At 39.7% G+C, this 15,573-nt stretch overlaps 2 protein-coding genes across 5 annotated transcripts in view; one reads left to right on the top strand and one right to left on the bottom strand.

Moving 5' to 3' along the window:
- LOC123760603 (tetraspanin-13) overlaps positions 1–4,787 on the top strand; it is a 78,568-nt gene extending 73,781 nt beyond the window's left edge. For both annotated transcript variants that reach the window (XM_045746307.2, XM_045746308.2), the window contains exon 7: positions 1,117–4,787. In XM_045746307.2, the coding sequence (XP_045602263.1) occupies positions 1,117–1,320 (204 nt within the window). In that variant the 3' untranslated portion in view covers positions 1,321–4,787. The remainder of the gene's footprint in view (positions 1–1,116) is intronic.
- Positions 4,788–6,130: 1,343 nt separating this feature from the next.
- Aprt (adenine phosphoribosyltransferase) overlaps positions 6,131–15,573 on the bottom strand; it is a 16,433-nt gene continuing 6,990 nt past the window's right edge. For all 3 annotated transcript variants that reach the window (XM_045746305.2, XM_045746306.2, XM_069328323.1), the window contains exons 3-5: positions 10,167–10,404; positions 9,603–9,681; positions 6,131–8,844 (exon numbers count right to left, since the gene is read on the bottom strand). In XM_045746305.2, coding sequence (XP_045602261.1) covers positions 8,702–8,844; positions 9,603–9,681; positions 10,167–10,404 — 460 coding nt within the window. In that variant the 3' untranslated portion in view covers positions 6,131–8,701. The remainder of the gene's footprint in view (positions 8,845–9,602; positions 9,682–10,166; positions 10,405–15,573) is intronic.

Genomic DNA, 15,573 nt, shown 5'->3' with positions numbered 1-15,573 from the left:
TTTTGGCAAGGTGAACAAACTTGTGACAAACACAAGACAGAACACGAATCAATAGGTATAACTTTGATATGAGAACATAAGAATGAAAGTAACTGCATAAGGCCTATTGGCCTATACTTCTTCTTCTTGCGGCTTCCATATCGGTTTGGGGTCTTGAAGTGGGTAGAATATAGTTGTGCATTAATTGGCTGTTGATTGCTGGTGTTGACTTTTTGATGTGTAGTGCCTTGCTGATGTCGAGCCGCCTAATACCGCTGTACCTATCGATGAATTCTGTGTTGTTTATTAAGATTTCTCTGGTGATAGTCTGGTTGTGAGAAGAGATTATATGTTCCTTGATGGAGCCCTATTGTTTATGCATAAACAACTGGACTCAATTCAATTATTTTTTTTTATTTTTTTTTTGTATAGCAAAAGGTTCGTTCGGTGTTTGTCAGGTAGGCTGCTCCATGTTTCTTAAATAAAAAAAAATGAAAAAAAAAAGTTGAAACAATTTGAAAAATGGACAAATACTATAAAGGTTCATTCAGTGTGTGTTGGGTAGGCTGCTCCATTATGACAATCTTTTCAGTGTTTCAAATGTGTTCCATTTGTTTTGTATTTTTCATTTATTTCTCAATAATGGAGCAGCCTACCCGACATACTGAACGAACCTTTATGGCACTTGTCCGTTTTTCAAATTGTTTCAAATTTTTTTTGTAATTTTTGTTTTTTTTTTATTTAAGAAACGTGGAGCAGTCTACCTGACATACACCGAACGAACCTTCTTGACATTTGTTCTTTCTTTAAAAAAGTTCATTTCGTTTTTCTACAAAAAGTTGATGCTTTGCAACATCCCACTATCAATAGCATCTATAAACAAAGAAAAATCATTTATTTGCATTGTCGGAGGTTCCCGAGAATGTGCGAGAAGCAGCCCCAGACCCCACCGTGTGGTGCTGACGTTATTCAAACGAGCGGTCGCCTAACGAGATGAATTGTTGGCGATTGGGGCGTTCGTTACCCAAAATGGTCGTCATTCGAGGTTCTACTGTATTCATTATTTGTCTTAAATAATATGAAACATTATTGGTTTACTATTTCTTAATGTAACAAATTCTATATGATCTTTTCCAGAGTGGATGTGGTGCACCGCTAAAATTTTGGCTCGATGATAACAAAGCCATCTGGTGTTCCATTCTTGCTGCTTTGGGTGGACTCCAGCTAATGTGCATTGTTCTCTGCATTCACATCATTCATAAACTTAAAGATAAGGCTGGGTATAAGCGAGCGTCTGATAAGCGACGTCTTCATGATGAGAAAGGAGCATATTCTCTGTGAGCCGTAGACCACCATGAACTTATATGGTGACCTGGAGGATTTATACATCCCATCTCCTCATTTAACTAGTTGAACATCATCTTGGTTGCCTAGTTGTGTTGCCTTTAAAATTATTTAAAGCTGGATACATAATAATTTTGGAATACTACAGTAATAATCTTTTATAATGAAAACCTGTGGGAAAAGAATTCTCATTTTGACACCATTTTTAAGTTCATCTGTTTAGCACCCATTTGCTCAAGGTTCTTTATCTTTAGGATTTATACAGTGGAGACTGTGCCATATATCAGTAGAATTTTTTTTTCTTTAAATTGCCACAGTTCCAATCATTCAGATCACTATATAAGATCATGGTAAGCCTATGAAGGCTGGTCTTTAACAGCTGTTCAGTTCAATTAACTTGAACAATAAGTTACCGAACATGAAAAACTCTCTTATCATTTCCTGTACTGATGCATTTTTTTTTAAATATACTTGCTTCCACACACTGATTATTTCTGCACAGTAAACATATTTTCATTACTGTTGCCATTAACTATAAAGGTAAAGTACAATAGTTAAAACACATTAATTGTTTAAACTTAAGGTTGAGGTAAAGATACAGTTTTGGATTAACCTTTTGTCCAGTATTTATAAGTGGTATGCACCACATTATTTCCTGCAAGGGAGACAAATCAATGACTGTAGACACTTCAGTTACTGCTCAGCTCTGCACATTCTGGTAGTGAAGACGCAATAGCAATACCGAAGAACAGTTTTTGTCAACAGTTAAATTAGGTTAAAATATAAATAAAATTTGTCTTTACCAATTTGATTTGGACATTAATGTACAAAGAGTGAAGGTGTTACAATAGGCGAAGATAATTTTGGTAGGTTGCCTACCTTGGTTGCTGGAGCTGACGTTGACCAAACCACACACTAGAAATTGAAGAGACGACGACATTTCAGTCCGTCCTAGGACCGAAACGATGATGGTCATCATCTGCTGGAGCTGACAATTCAGAAGCAAGCTGTGATATAGCAATATTTGTAAGATGGATTCAGAATGAAAATGTTAAATTTTAAAAGCAATTACAGAGGGTTGAATGTTATACAGATCTATGACTTTAACAACTTTAGTCCAGTTTAAAAGCTTTGTATATACAGTATATTTTATCTTTTCATGGCAATAATTATAACTAATTGATTTACTGTCTATGACTGGGTATTTTATAAAGTGCAACTTTAAATACAGTACTAAGTAAGCTCTTGCTCAGTATAAATTCACTGTTAACATTAATTGTAACCTGTATAAACTTGTATTAAACACCAAAATTCAATCTTCACGAGGATGAGATTAACCATATGCAAGATTTGTACAACCTCCAAATACATACCATGATCTGACCTTATGATACCTCGGTTACTTTTACTCTTGTATTACATACTCTTGTATTACATTCTTGCATTGTGGCAACTCTCAAGCATTCTACACTGAATTATGTATCACTACTACATATTTGTGGTTGGAAAGTGGCAGGAGTGGAGTATTTAATAATAATATTCAGGTAGGTGCTTCAAAGAGAAAGTGGAAAATATATTTCTTGCAAGTCTTTAAATAGGTAAAACAGAGGGATTACATTTCAATGATAGTTACTGAACAAGTTTTTTCTGAATGAATCCCTCCTTTGGAGGGGGGCCAGCTGTACTGTAACTCAATATGGTTTACCTGTCTGCTAGTTACAACAAATTCATCAAATATAATAGGTTACAAAAATATTAGCAAAGCATTTAGTGTGCATTTCCAAACATCATGGTATATAGTGTATGGTTCCATTTATGATATAGCTTATGTTTCAATCATGGTGGATACAGTGTGGGGTTCCTATCATCATAGTGTCGAGTAAGTGTGCTATATATCACAAATGCATGAATTATGCAAGGTCATTAGTTGCCAATAGATGCTGGTACAGTATTTTCAATGCTTGCCACTAAGCCTCTTGACTAACTCGCCCTACTTGCTAATGTATATAATGACGTAAAATAATCTACAATGTTTTATGATACTTTTTGTTATTCTTGTATATTACCTACCTAGGAATCCATAAGCTAGAAGCCTTTAATTACTACACACATTAAACTGTGTCAAACATAATGAACTTTGTTGAATTGTAAAAAAAAATTTCTCAAATTTAATAGGCTAGTTTGCCTTGTCATTCTTGTTCTTGATTAGTACAATATTTAAAGTTTAAGACAAATACTTTTAGAGTATTACTTGTAATTTCAAGCCATTATTGATATACATAGGATCAGATTACAGGGTAACTAAGTATATACTGTATTGTATAATTTAAATAGCTATTATGCACAACATTTTGGCATAAAATTGTATGTATTTTACTAATGTAACAATCATTCGTGTACAGTACTGTAAATATACTTACTCCTATATAGCTACAGAATCCGTACTTGTATAATCGATAACAAAGCCATGGCATGCTACTTTCCCCATCTTCAGACCACCTCTTATTTATACCACTATGACATCAGTGTATTGGTCCCTGCATACTTGATTTGGGGAAAATACTTGGAACCAAGATATAGTATCCAGCTGCACATCATCATAACTGTAAGTGCTGAACACTATATTGTAACATGTTGGATTGGTTAAGCGGGTTGCAGGGTCTTCAAGCAAATTCCAACTCTGCCAAGACTGATGCATATGTATAAATTGATAGATAACCCATCCTCATGTTTTGATAGAACTTTTTGTAACTGTGGACCATCGTACATACAGGCTGTACATATGGACAATTGGATAATAGAATTTGGTACTATTGATATTATCTCTTGGAAAAAATAAAACTAAAAAACTAAATTAAATATTCATAGGCCTAGTGTAACACAAATGTACTATATTTATACTGTATTAGGCCTAGGACTGTTAGGTTTTTTAGCAACAAATACAAAACCTCTTTTGGGAGTGTACAAATTAGATAGTACACAATTCTTTCTAAGTGTTAATTACGTCAATATATGTACGATGGTTCATATTGTTATTGTAAATACAGTACTACTATCTAAACAGGAGGATGGGCTGAAATTGGTCTATGAAGCAAGGAAATGTATTTTAACTCATGGCCACTTCATTCACTATCTTCTAGCCACCTCATTGACTAGAAATATAGTATTATAAAAATAAATTTATAAGGAAGTATTCTTTCATTTAAAAGAAATATTTTTGTATAAATAGTAATACTTTAGGAAATTTGACATTTCAAAAAGAAATGAAATTCATAGTTATTTTCTTTCATTAGGTGTTGACTTTATTTGTATACTGAAGCTATAATTATGTAAATATGTGCAAATTTTGTTTGTATACTTTAATTATGTAAATATGTACAAGATGAAATGTACCCTAGTGCATATAACTACAGTATATGTTTATCATATATTACAGATACAATAATTATTTTTTTTATTATTCACTGTCTGGTGTTCTTAACCTCATTTAAATATTTCACCATAGTGTATTTTGATATTCCCAAAATTCACTTACATTTTTATTTGTAACAAGTTTTTAGCATTCACACCAAATAACTTGTGAATGTGATGATAAATATGATACCATCTGTCTTTTCATACCTCTCATATTTGCAAACCTGTGGATAGAGTCCTAAGGGTAGGAATCATTCAACACCCTACAGTGCACAATGTAGTAAAAACAATACAACATGGTTTTGTTAATAATGAATCCTGCCTTACACACCTCACATTTTGGAGATGATAACCAGGTATTCAGATAAAGGACTCTTAGTAAACATAATATACATAAATTTTGCTAAGGATTTTGATAAGGTACCACATGAAAGGCTAACAAGGAAATTACAAACACGTGGACAAAATGATAAAGCACTAGAATGGATAAGTTGAACAACAAATGAGACCTGCAGTAAAAAGTCAACCAAACCCTAAAAATAGCCAAATGATCTTTGACTTCAAGGAAAAGTGGTTATTAAACTACAAATCTTTGTTGTGCTCCCATTTGGACTACTGTATCCATGCATAGAGATAATATTCAGAAGACTACATTTGCTTTGGAGAAGTTAAACACACAGTCCATGATGTAGGAAGAGAAAACAGATGCTTTTTCACCGATAGGATTATAAACCCTTGGAATTACCTACCCGCCGAAGTCATAAATGCCAAGACATTACTGCAATTCAAAATCCAGCTGGAAAAAAAACTCAGGGAAAAATAGGGAACTTTTGACAGGCCACCATCTTCTTGTCCCCGTCAAGGTGACTAGATAGATGATGGTCCTTGGGTAAATTCAGGTACAGTAATTATTTATACAGTACTTGCTTAACCTCGGCCAAGAAGTAAAACCCAGACCAGGAAGGAACCAGCCAAGTATAGTAACAAGCTCGTTAAAAATAACAGGTATTGTATTATGTTAAACTTCACCTGATGCCTCAAAAACCAGCAGTTATATGGTGTAACATTTATAATGATATTCTTATGTTTATCCAGGGTATATATTTTGTAAATAGAGTTCACATTAGTTGTAGTCTACAGTCCTGTACTCTTAATGCCCCACCTCCTCACATTTATAACCGGTGCACTAATTACTGTACTCCAATTGACAATTAAAAGTTTTCTTCATATTTTTTCTTAGTTGCAGACTGAAGTGGCTTCAAGAACTTTTTCCTTCAATGCATTCCACTTGCTGACCACTTGTACAGGGCTACTATACATTATAAACCAAGCACCACCTAAAGACACACTTGGGAAAGTAAGTACAGTAATTATTAAAAAAAGAAACGAAGAATAAGGTGTCCATACTCTTTATTCATACATAGATATGAACACCAGGCAAACAACATCAAAGGTATCAGTCCGCTAGGATTCTATCAATGGACAAGTGTCCTGGAGGGACATTAGGAATGCAAAATTAAGTCTTCCTGAAAACTGGGACATTTCACAAGGTCACGATTGTAAGTGGAACAATGCAGTTCGGACAAAAAAGGAACAAGACGTTGCTTCCATTAGTGACCATGACCAATACACAACCTAGCCAGAGCCATTTCCATCTATTAAAGTGGTAGAAAGAGGGCAAGGGGGTAAAGGTCACTTTTAGGAGCAGGCAGTTACCCAAAATGCCAATCCAATGATCTTGTTAATGGTCACAGATTGCAGAATGACTGGGTAGAAATCCTAGTAAAGAATCCCCCTTTCAGTTAATGATGCAAGCATGGATACCATTACTACCTCCTTAGTAGTGGTATGCACAAGTTCTATTGTAATAACTTTAATATGGACTGGGAATCCAGCAAAATTTGACTGTCTTAACCCCTTGCACTGTGCACCCATTTATGACAATTCCACAGAGTGAGGAGGGGGGGGGGGAATCTAATATTGTTAAATGAATTCCCTGATCACAGAAAAATTTAATTTGTATGTACCTTACTTTGGTTGTGGTGGAGAGGAACTCTCACGACTATCGCTGATTCACCAAGCACTGATGGACGAGATGCCCAGAGGTCACCTGGGCCAGGCGAGCGGTGGGTCTTCTTGCTAATATTCGTATACTGACTTATTTCAGTGTTGCCAATATGTTTGTCATTGGTTTACCCAAGTCCTGTGCTTACCTGAGAGCCACTAACACTAGTGGCTTCAACGAGGACAGGAAGCTGGCAGCTTGTTGAAGGTCCCCCCCAATTAAGGTTTTTGCAATTATTTAATATTGTGTAATTTTATGAATTTATATAATGAAACATGCTGAACACTGATACACAAATATATTAGTATCACTAATATGCACACAATATTAAATTTTGTGAACAGTAAAGTGTACTATTATCACTGCATACATGTTATTTACAAGCTACAGTATATATTAATGCACTTTTACAAACCATTAGTAGTTCTGGTGAGCGTGATAATCTTGTAATCATTGATCCAAGCTCAGCCTAGCCCCATGCATTTTGCACCAAATTGTAAGTACAGTACACGCATTTAATATATTTTATTTCTGCAGTATTTTTAATATTACTGTGGTTTTTTCATGTGCAATGATGCACTGGGCTTGTCAATGTTTGTATATCACAGAACTTGTAGAACATCAGTATGCACAGATACTGCACAAGTAATATGTGCACCACAAATATACATAGGGTGAAACTGTCAACATGCAGATAGTTGTTGGTGCCTAAGAAAACCAATGTTGAATGTATTGAAATACCTCTTTCTGGTAGGTCCTTGGTAGTTCCTTGGTGCTTGCTATCAGGCAAGCTACACCAATTCAATCCATAACAGGCCCTTAGTCATAAATAAGCCTACCAGGGCCCAGATGACAAAACTTCACTCCTTCTATAAAGGCACAGGGAATTAAAAATATCCCTAACCACAAAAAGGCCACAAAAAAGTTGCTTGAATTAAAATAGATGACTTGCCCCACTATAAGAGGTTTTTGGCTTCCGGTCTCTGGTAGGCTGGGAGAGAGCAATGGAGGCCTTGTTGGAGACTCGGATCTGGGAATATAAATAAGCCTACCACCACCGACCCTGGGTGGCCTGGTGAGAGCTGGTCACAAAGCCCCACCCCAGAGCTGAAGAGTTTGTAAACACATCAAGGAACAGGGGGAAGAATGGTGCCATTCTTCCCCCTGAAGAATGGTGGCTTCCCCCTTCAGATGATGGCTTCCCCATTCATCTGAAGGGAAAACCATCAAAACAAGAGCTAATGAAGGGCAGATGGGGTCCAAACCCACTGGTCCCAACAGGTTCAGTGGGTTTCTGTGGTTTAGCAGAAAAGGGAGGCCTGGTTGGCCCAGGGCTGTCGATTCCTGGAAGCTACACAAGGTAGGCTTATTTATGACTCTAAGAGCCTGTTATGGATTGAATTGGGTTCAGCCTGCCTGACAGCAAGCACCAAGGACCTACCGAAAGAGGCATTTCAATACATTCAACGTTGTTTGTTTAGGCACGAACAACCACCTGCATGCTGACAATTTTACCCTACATAAAATTATCACTAGGGAATGGGTATGTTTATATTCATGTTACAAAATAATTCAAAAGCTAGCACTACTCTACTGGGCATTACTATTCACAAACTAGAATATTCAGAGATAATAAAAAAAAGTATATACTACTTTAGTGTAAGTGCATCATTCCCCTTACAAAAATGAACCTGTATTTGTATAAGGTCAGAACTAGGCAGGCTTCAAAAAAAATCTTTATCAATATTTTAAATTTAATTTTTAGAATGTGCAATATGGGAATGGCACCCTTACACTAACTACAGTATTCAGAAGACACAATAGGAATATACAACATTTTTCCCATATCTATTATTTATCTAATTGAAAAGAGAATTTATCACTTTTTTTTTTTAAGTCTTAGACTTCAAATTTGACTACAGCCTCGCAAGGTTTGTCTATCTTCTCCCGACCTTTCAAGTTGACAAGCTCGATGCAGACAAGACAGAGTGATACATCTCCACCCATGGATGTAACTAAATCACACGCAGCCTTCATGGTACCTGAAATAAAAATTGTTTCTTTATCACTGGACAGGTGGTAATTTATAGAGCAATAAAGTAATTTATATATATATTTATAATTTTTAGAGATACTAAGGAATAGATATTCCTTAGTTGTTATTATTATTATTATTATTATTATCAACAATATTGTTGATAACAATTTTACCTATACATTGGAAATTAAAAATTGAAGCAACAGCAAAATGTGAGTAAATTCAATCTAATATTAATTAATTAATTAAGCGGTAATATAACAAAATGAATTAATTAGGCAGTACTAGGTGTCAAAGAAACAACTAAAATGTGTCAGTTGGTGGTGATGTTATAACCTATGAGAAAGCAAAGTTAAGAATACTTAATGCTGAGGTGCATTATTCTAAAACCCGTTCTGAAGAAAGATATGTTTCTCTTCATCTTTTGATCTTGACAACACATACACACATCTGGGTCTTCTAATGCTATGATCAAGTACTTGCCAAATAAATAAATTAAAATGTAAAGATAATTCCACAAAATTAAGTAAATTCTTAGGTTCCTGCCTGCTGTGTATACCTGGAGCATACCTGGAGGGTTCTGAGAGCTCTACTCCCCAAGGCTGGGTTGTGTGTGTCAAAGGTCTAAGAACCCTAAAATTTCCTGGCATACAACTGTATACTGTACTAAATTTTGGGTAGGGTTGCAGGAACGCTATCAAAAGTGGTCCTTATAGGGAACACATTCTAAACGTTCTGATTACCAGTCATAACTTGACTTACCTCCAGTAGCTAACAAATCATCCACAATGACTACTTTTTGTCCTGATTTTACACTTTTTGCCTGGGCTTCAAACACATCCTGTAGAAAATAATACTTTTGTATAAAATTGTAATCAAAATGTAGCTACTCACCAATTAAACACCATTCAATAGGACAAGTGAGAGATCTTCTATCAGAAGATATTCTGCTGTAAATAATTGAATTAAATACTGTACAGTAATTCTGAAGAATTCATGTTCAAGTTTTTTTGTTTTGTTTTAACTGAATAGGAATTTGAGTTAAAATATTATACATTAGAAAAAACTAAATTAATTGAAGTTTGAGTGCCTGAATTTTTAATACTAACTGAAATTTGGGTTACTGCAATTTCTGCCAAATGAAAAACTTGAATCAATTTGATTTTGTTCATTTTTGGACAATGTAAGAATGTTGGCTAAGTCAAATGTTTGGCTAATTGGAATGAGGGTGAACTCCAGATGATTTAGATTACCGAGCACAGACAGTACAGTACAGTACTGGTATTTATAAAAAAAAATTAATACCAAATCAATTTCGATACTAACTGTTCCATACTCCAATGCATATGACACCTTCTTCAGCTCGCCTGGTAATTTCCCCTTCTTTCTCACTGGTACAAATGGAACTCCAAGTGATAGTGACAGAGGGGTGCCAAATAAAAAACCCCTTGATTCTAGTCCCACGATTATTTCCACATCAGGACAGATGGCTCTGATTCGTTCCTCTAAGATGGTCATCAAGTCTCGGAAAACAGATGGGTCAGCTAGAGCAGAGAAGATGTCTCTGAAAAGATTAATGTTAGCAGGCTTAAAAAAAACCAGCGTTGAATGTAATGAAATGCTATTTTCTGGGCGAGTCCTGAAGACTCCCCGGAGCTATCCAGGTTATGTATATCCCTAATCTTTGGCATCAGTCTGTGTGGATGGAGTTCTAGGCCTACCGGGGACCACGGCTAGAACCTGGCCCCCCTCAGAGAGGCACGAGGAGCAATAGCCTATAGAAATGCACATGTGATTTGGAGCATTTTATATCTGCCAATGACTCGGACAGGCACCCAGAAGTGTAAGCGCCTCAAAACAAACCCCTATTCTGGTTAAAACCAACAAAAAATAGCTAAACGAGTAGACAGAACTCCACAAATGAAAATGAGCAATCAAGCTCGCCCCCCCCCCTCCACTTTGTTCAAGCATTAAACCACAGGGGAGAATTCGGAGTGGAGCCAGAGATCGGTACTAAGTCCAGAGGAAGCTGAATCCTCCTCAAGGCATGCGCCACAGCTGCTAATTTGCACATCGTGCTGTGTGCCCGACAGAACAGACCCGACCTCCGACCCTGGGCGGCCTGGTGAGCACTAGTCACAAAGTCCCACCCAAGAGCTGAAGCGTTTATAAACACATCACGGGACAGGGAAGAATGGTCCCATGGAACCGAACCCCCAACACTTTGAAGGGAAAGCCAGCAAAACAAGGGCCAATGAAGGGTGGAATGGGTCTAACCCACTGGTCACAACAGGTTCAGTGAGTTTCTATGGTTCAGCGGAAAAGGGCTGAACCACAGGAACTGTAACAACACCCAGAGTCAAACCTTGCCCAGGAAAAAGTCAAGACATAGTTCAGGCTCCCACATGACCACTCAACAAACGGGGGAGTCACCCAGGGCTGATCCAACACCAGACAATGACAAAGCTGCAGGCAGAGAAAGTGACACCAACTGAGATTCCCAAAAGGAGACATAGCTGAGTCTGAACCTGCTATGGCACCAACTGGGACTAATGTCAGTTCACCAGGAGCCCAAACCCAGCGAGTTGGGAAAAAACACATCCCTGGCCAGCTGAGAAACGGACTGATTGAGGGCCCACACCAGCCAGCCATCGAGGTAGACCGATACATGAATCCCTAACAAATACAGCTGAGCCGCAACGACCTGTGCTACCATGATAAACATACGGGGGGACCAGGTTCAAGCTGAAGGGAAGAACCCTGAAGGAGTAAGCATGACATTCGACAACAAAGCCTAACCAATCCCTTAACCCCAGATGAATAGGGACATGCCAGTACACGTCTTTGAAGTCCAAGGACACCAAAGTGGTCATGCAGAAGGTTTGGGCAGGGGATGAAGGCATTCGGACCCAAGAGATTGAAGATATACCAAAGGTCTGCTTAATCCTGGTTTGGGACTGGGAAAAACTGAGACAGCCACTGAAGGGATGAGGCCGATTCAACCACACCAGAAGCCAACTAATCCACAAGGACCAGACACAGTACCAGAAAGGACTCCTGATCCAACAGACCAGATTCCAAAATCAGGGGAGGGTCTGATTTTGGAGTTTGGTCTCCAAAATCAGAGACCAGCTCCACTGAAAAGCTTGTGAAATCCAAAAACCCCACAAACTGTGGGACCAGGAGCTGGCAAAAGGGGCTAGATGACCCTCTCCCCCACAACAGCATCAAAGGGGCAATCTACGAAAGGGTCAGCATGAGCCTCAAGTGGAACCAGACCTCTACGATGCGTGATTGCGACACTGAGCAGAGGAGGAACCCAACTCGGGTAGAGCAATGACCCAGAACCTGACCCACCTGAGGATCTACCTCAACCAACAACAGGTGTCCCCCTCCCCCAACCAGACTGTCTCCAAATGAGGACATAAGCAAGAGCAAACAGCGCCCGATCAATTGGGCAGCAGGAAAAGCTACCAAAACAACCCAAGACATGACATTCTCTGGAAAGGGGGCAAAAAACAGGGAGGCAGCTACAAGGGTAAGAGTCCATGCTGAATTTAAATGGGCCAGCATGATCTGCTGACATGCAAGGCACTCCGAATAAAATGCTGCCACTACCTCCAGGAGTAATTTTGTCAAGTAGAGGGGTAAGCATCTTGGGCAAGGCCACCAAGGCTGGAACTGCAGGCCACAAGGCCTCAACACCCAGAGCAGATCCCAGCAAAGCAACATATTCATAGACACACTCAGCAAGCCTTCAACAAAGATGAAGACATGCAAGCCCACAGGCAGTGTAAACATATCTGGTGGACATTTGCTGTAAGGGCCCCAGACAGTGTAGGCAGCTACACATGGAGCTGCCACTTGCCCACATCCTTGGGAAGCACTGGAGCAAACAGGCATGGACTAAAGTGAGGCAAATTGTGCCTCCCCCCTCCTTCGGAACACATGAAAGACAGAGCTCACCTCCTGCCAGTCAAGCACATGGGAATAAAGTAACAGAACCATTGCCAAAACCCCAAGAAAAGAAGAGGGTTGTCAACCAGTCAGGAGAAAAGATAAATCTGAGTCACCTAACAAGACCCAGAAATAATGAATCTGAGGGGGGGGGGGAGCAAACACAGAAACTAACAACTCGTACACAGAAAGTGAATAAGAAAATTATCTCCTCTGTAACATAAGATCCTCTGCAGAGGCAACTAAGAACCAATTAGGGCTGAAAAGCATCTAAGCATTCCTTGGGCTACCCCCTCACCTAACATTTGAGACAGGAAGGTGTCTTCCCAAGGACACCTTCCTGTCTCCTTTTCCTTGGCTTGGGGCAAGGAGGTGGTTGTGACGGCAAATGCCCCGAAACCCCAGCAGGACAGAAAGGCTCGACTACCTCCACCATCAACATGAAAGGAACGACCCCCAGAGAAGGCCGAGCTACATCCCGAGCTAAACCCCTACCTGACCCTGAAACTCTCAGATGCTTTGGATGTGGAACCAAAAATGAAGGGGATGAAGTCTAGAAGTGAAGTGACCCACACTCATAGGGAAAGGAAGAAGAGGAGGATGAGGCGCGGACTGAGTTTAGGTGATTACCAACACCTCCAGCTCCTGATCCCTAATCGCCACGGGGGCCAACTCTGGGGCTTCTAGCTAATCAATATGCTGTGAATGCTTCACATGGGCAAATCTACCCTGTAAAGCAGCAGCTGCCTGGAAAGCATCCACCTGCAATGCAAAATCTGTCGAGGTAGAGACTCGGTAAGAGCAAAGCTCACAGGACTCAGGGTCACAAGCATCACCAACTCACAGGCAGCATGGCAAGACACTTCTCAAACTCGCAAAGAGTAACACCAGGGGTACCGGGCCTCTCCATGAGAACCATGGCAGAGATCAGAGGGGGACTCCCAGGGGCCCAAAGGAAAATTAAGCAGGTACCTCGGGCATTGGGGCTGCTTGCCAAAGAAAACAGGAACCACAAGCAGCCCTCTACTCGTGATGCAAAATGGCACCTGCGATGAGCCATGTAAACAAGTGCCAGAACCTCCAGTGTACCCCAACACAAACATAGAATGTCCCTAACCAAGGGCCCAACAGAGGAAATGTGACAAATGAACTGCCCAAGGTAAAGCCCCACCTCAATGAGCTGGCCTCACAAAGATGAACCCAAAACCCACCAGAGAAGGGAACTGACTGTGCAAGGGCAATATTAGTGGGCACACCGAGAAGAAAACCCCAGCCTAAAATGAACAAGCAAGCAAGCCCCATACAGCAAGCCAGAGGCAAAACATGCACATAAAGCCATAATAAAATTGGAAACACTACAACAAAGCAAATGACCACAAAGGACTTGCAAATCCAAGGAAGGCCAGCACTTAGCTTAAAGCTAAGGGGCTCACCTACGAGCTGGCATGATCTACAAGTTGGTGTAGGGACATCAACATCAGGATCAGAACCAATGTGGGGAGCCAGATGGGAGTTAGGTCTGGGCCACCTGATGGTGGTAATTGATACTAATGAGTTTTTAGCTCATTGGAGTGAACCCCAATTCCTTGTGAATTGTTTGCAGTAGTTCTTTGGAGGTCTTTGAGGCTTTGTTTTCTGTGAACCCTTCAGACTGTGCTGACTTTCTGGAGGCTTCCTCTGGTGAAGTGGTGGATTGTTACATGCTCTCTCTGCCTCTGTGGAAAGGGGAGGGGGTGGGGGGAGGCAGATTCTGGCCCTGGTTTCTGGAAGGCATACAGAACTGGCCAAGGCTTACGTGAACTTTTAGTGTGAAGCATCTCGGGAAGATAGAGCCACAAGGAGCTCCCTCCAGAATAACAGCATTGAATGATGGGTCTTGGTACTCAACTAGTTGTGCTTGCGGGGGTTGAGCTTCGGCTCTTTGGTCCCACTTCTCAACTCGTGTACAGATTCCTGTGCCTACAGGGCTCTATCATACCTACATTTGAAACTGGGTATGGAGTCTGCCTTCACCACATCACCAACGCATTCTATTTGTTAACTACCCTGGTATCCCATTTGTACTGTGCTTTGACTACAGCCCTTCAGGAAGGCCCCCTGTTCTCTATCACTACCTTCTTTTTCCTGTAAAAATGACTCATTTCTAAAATTCTATCTTGATTACCATTTGCATTATCTCCCCTCATGTTCCTACCCTGCCCACATGGAAGGTCCCACTAGTGAAATTTTGCATGGTCCTGAACCACATGGTGAAGGTTTATACAGTACCTCTCTGTCATGAAATTTCTTCCCCTTGAAAATTTTCTTCTCGCTCACACTCCATTGTTTTGTTCACAGATGGGTCTAAGTCTGTGGACAGTGTTGGCTACTCCTGTGTTTTTCCTGATGAAACCTTTATGTGCCACCTGCCTTCAGAGACTAGCATCCTCATGGTGGAACTTTTGCTAGTTTGTGTGCTCTTTGTAGGTTTTTCTTTTTTTAACTACAACATTTCTCTGTCATTGTGGTTGACTCTTGCAGTGACCTCATAGGTCTGGAATATTTTAACCCTTTGCATCCAGTAGTGGTCGAAATACAATACTGGCTGTTTCTTATCTCTAGCAGAGTTAAGACAGCCAATTTTTACTTGGTTCCCAGCCATATTGGTGTTACTCTTGTCCCGTTTTCCGAAAAGGTACAGTATTCCTCATTCGGATTTCTACCCAGTATGTAATTCATTTAGCAATCCATGATCATTTGCAGAGTCGCAGATCTGCCATTAAAGGTAACAAACTGC

The sequence above is a fragment of the Procambarus clarkii genome, chromosome 21, assembly GCF_040958095.1.
Source record: "Procambarus clarkii isolate CNS0578487 chromosome 21, FALCON_Pclarkii_2.0, whole genome shotgun sequence".
Lineage (NCBI taxonomy): Eukaryota > Metazoa > Arthropoda > Malacostraca > Decapoda > Cambaridae > Procambarus > Procambarus clarkii.
This window is presented reverse-complemented; position numbering and strand designations above follow the sequence as displayed.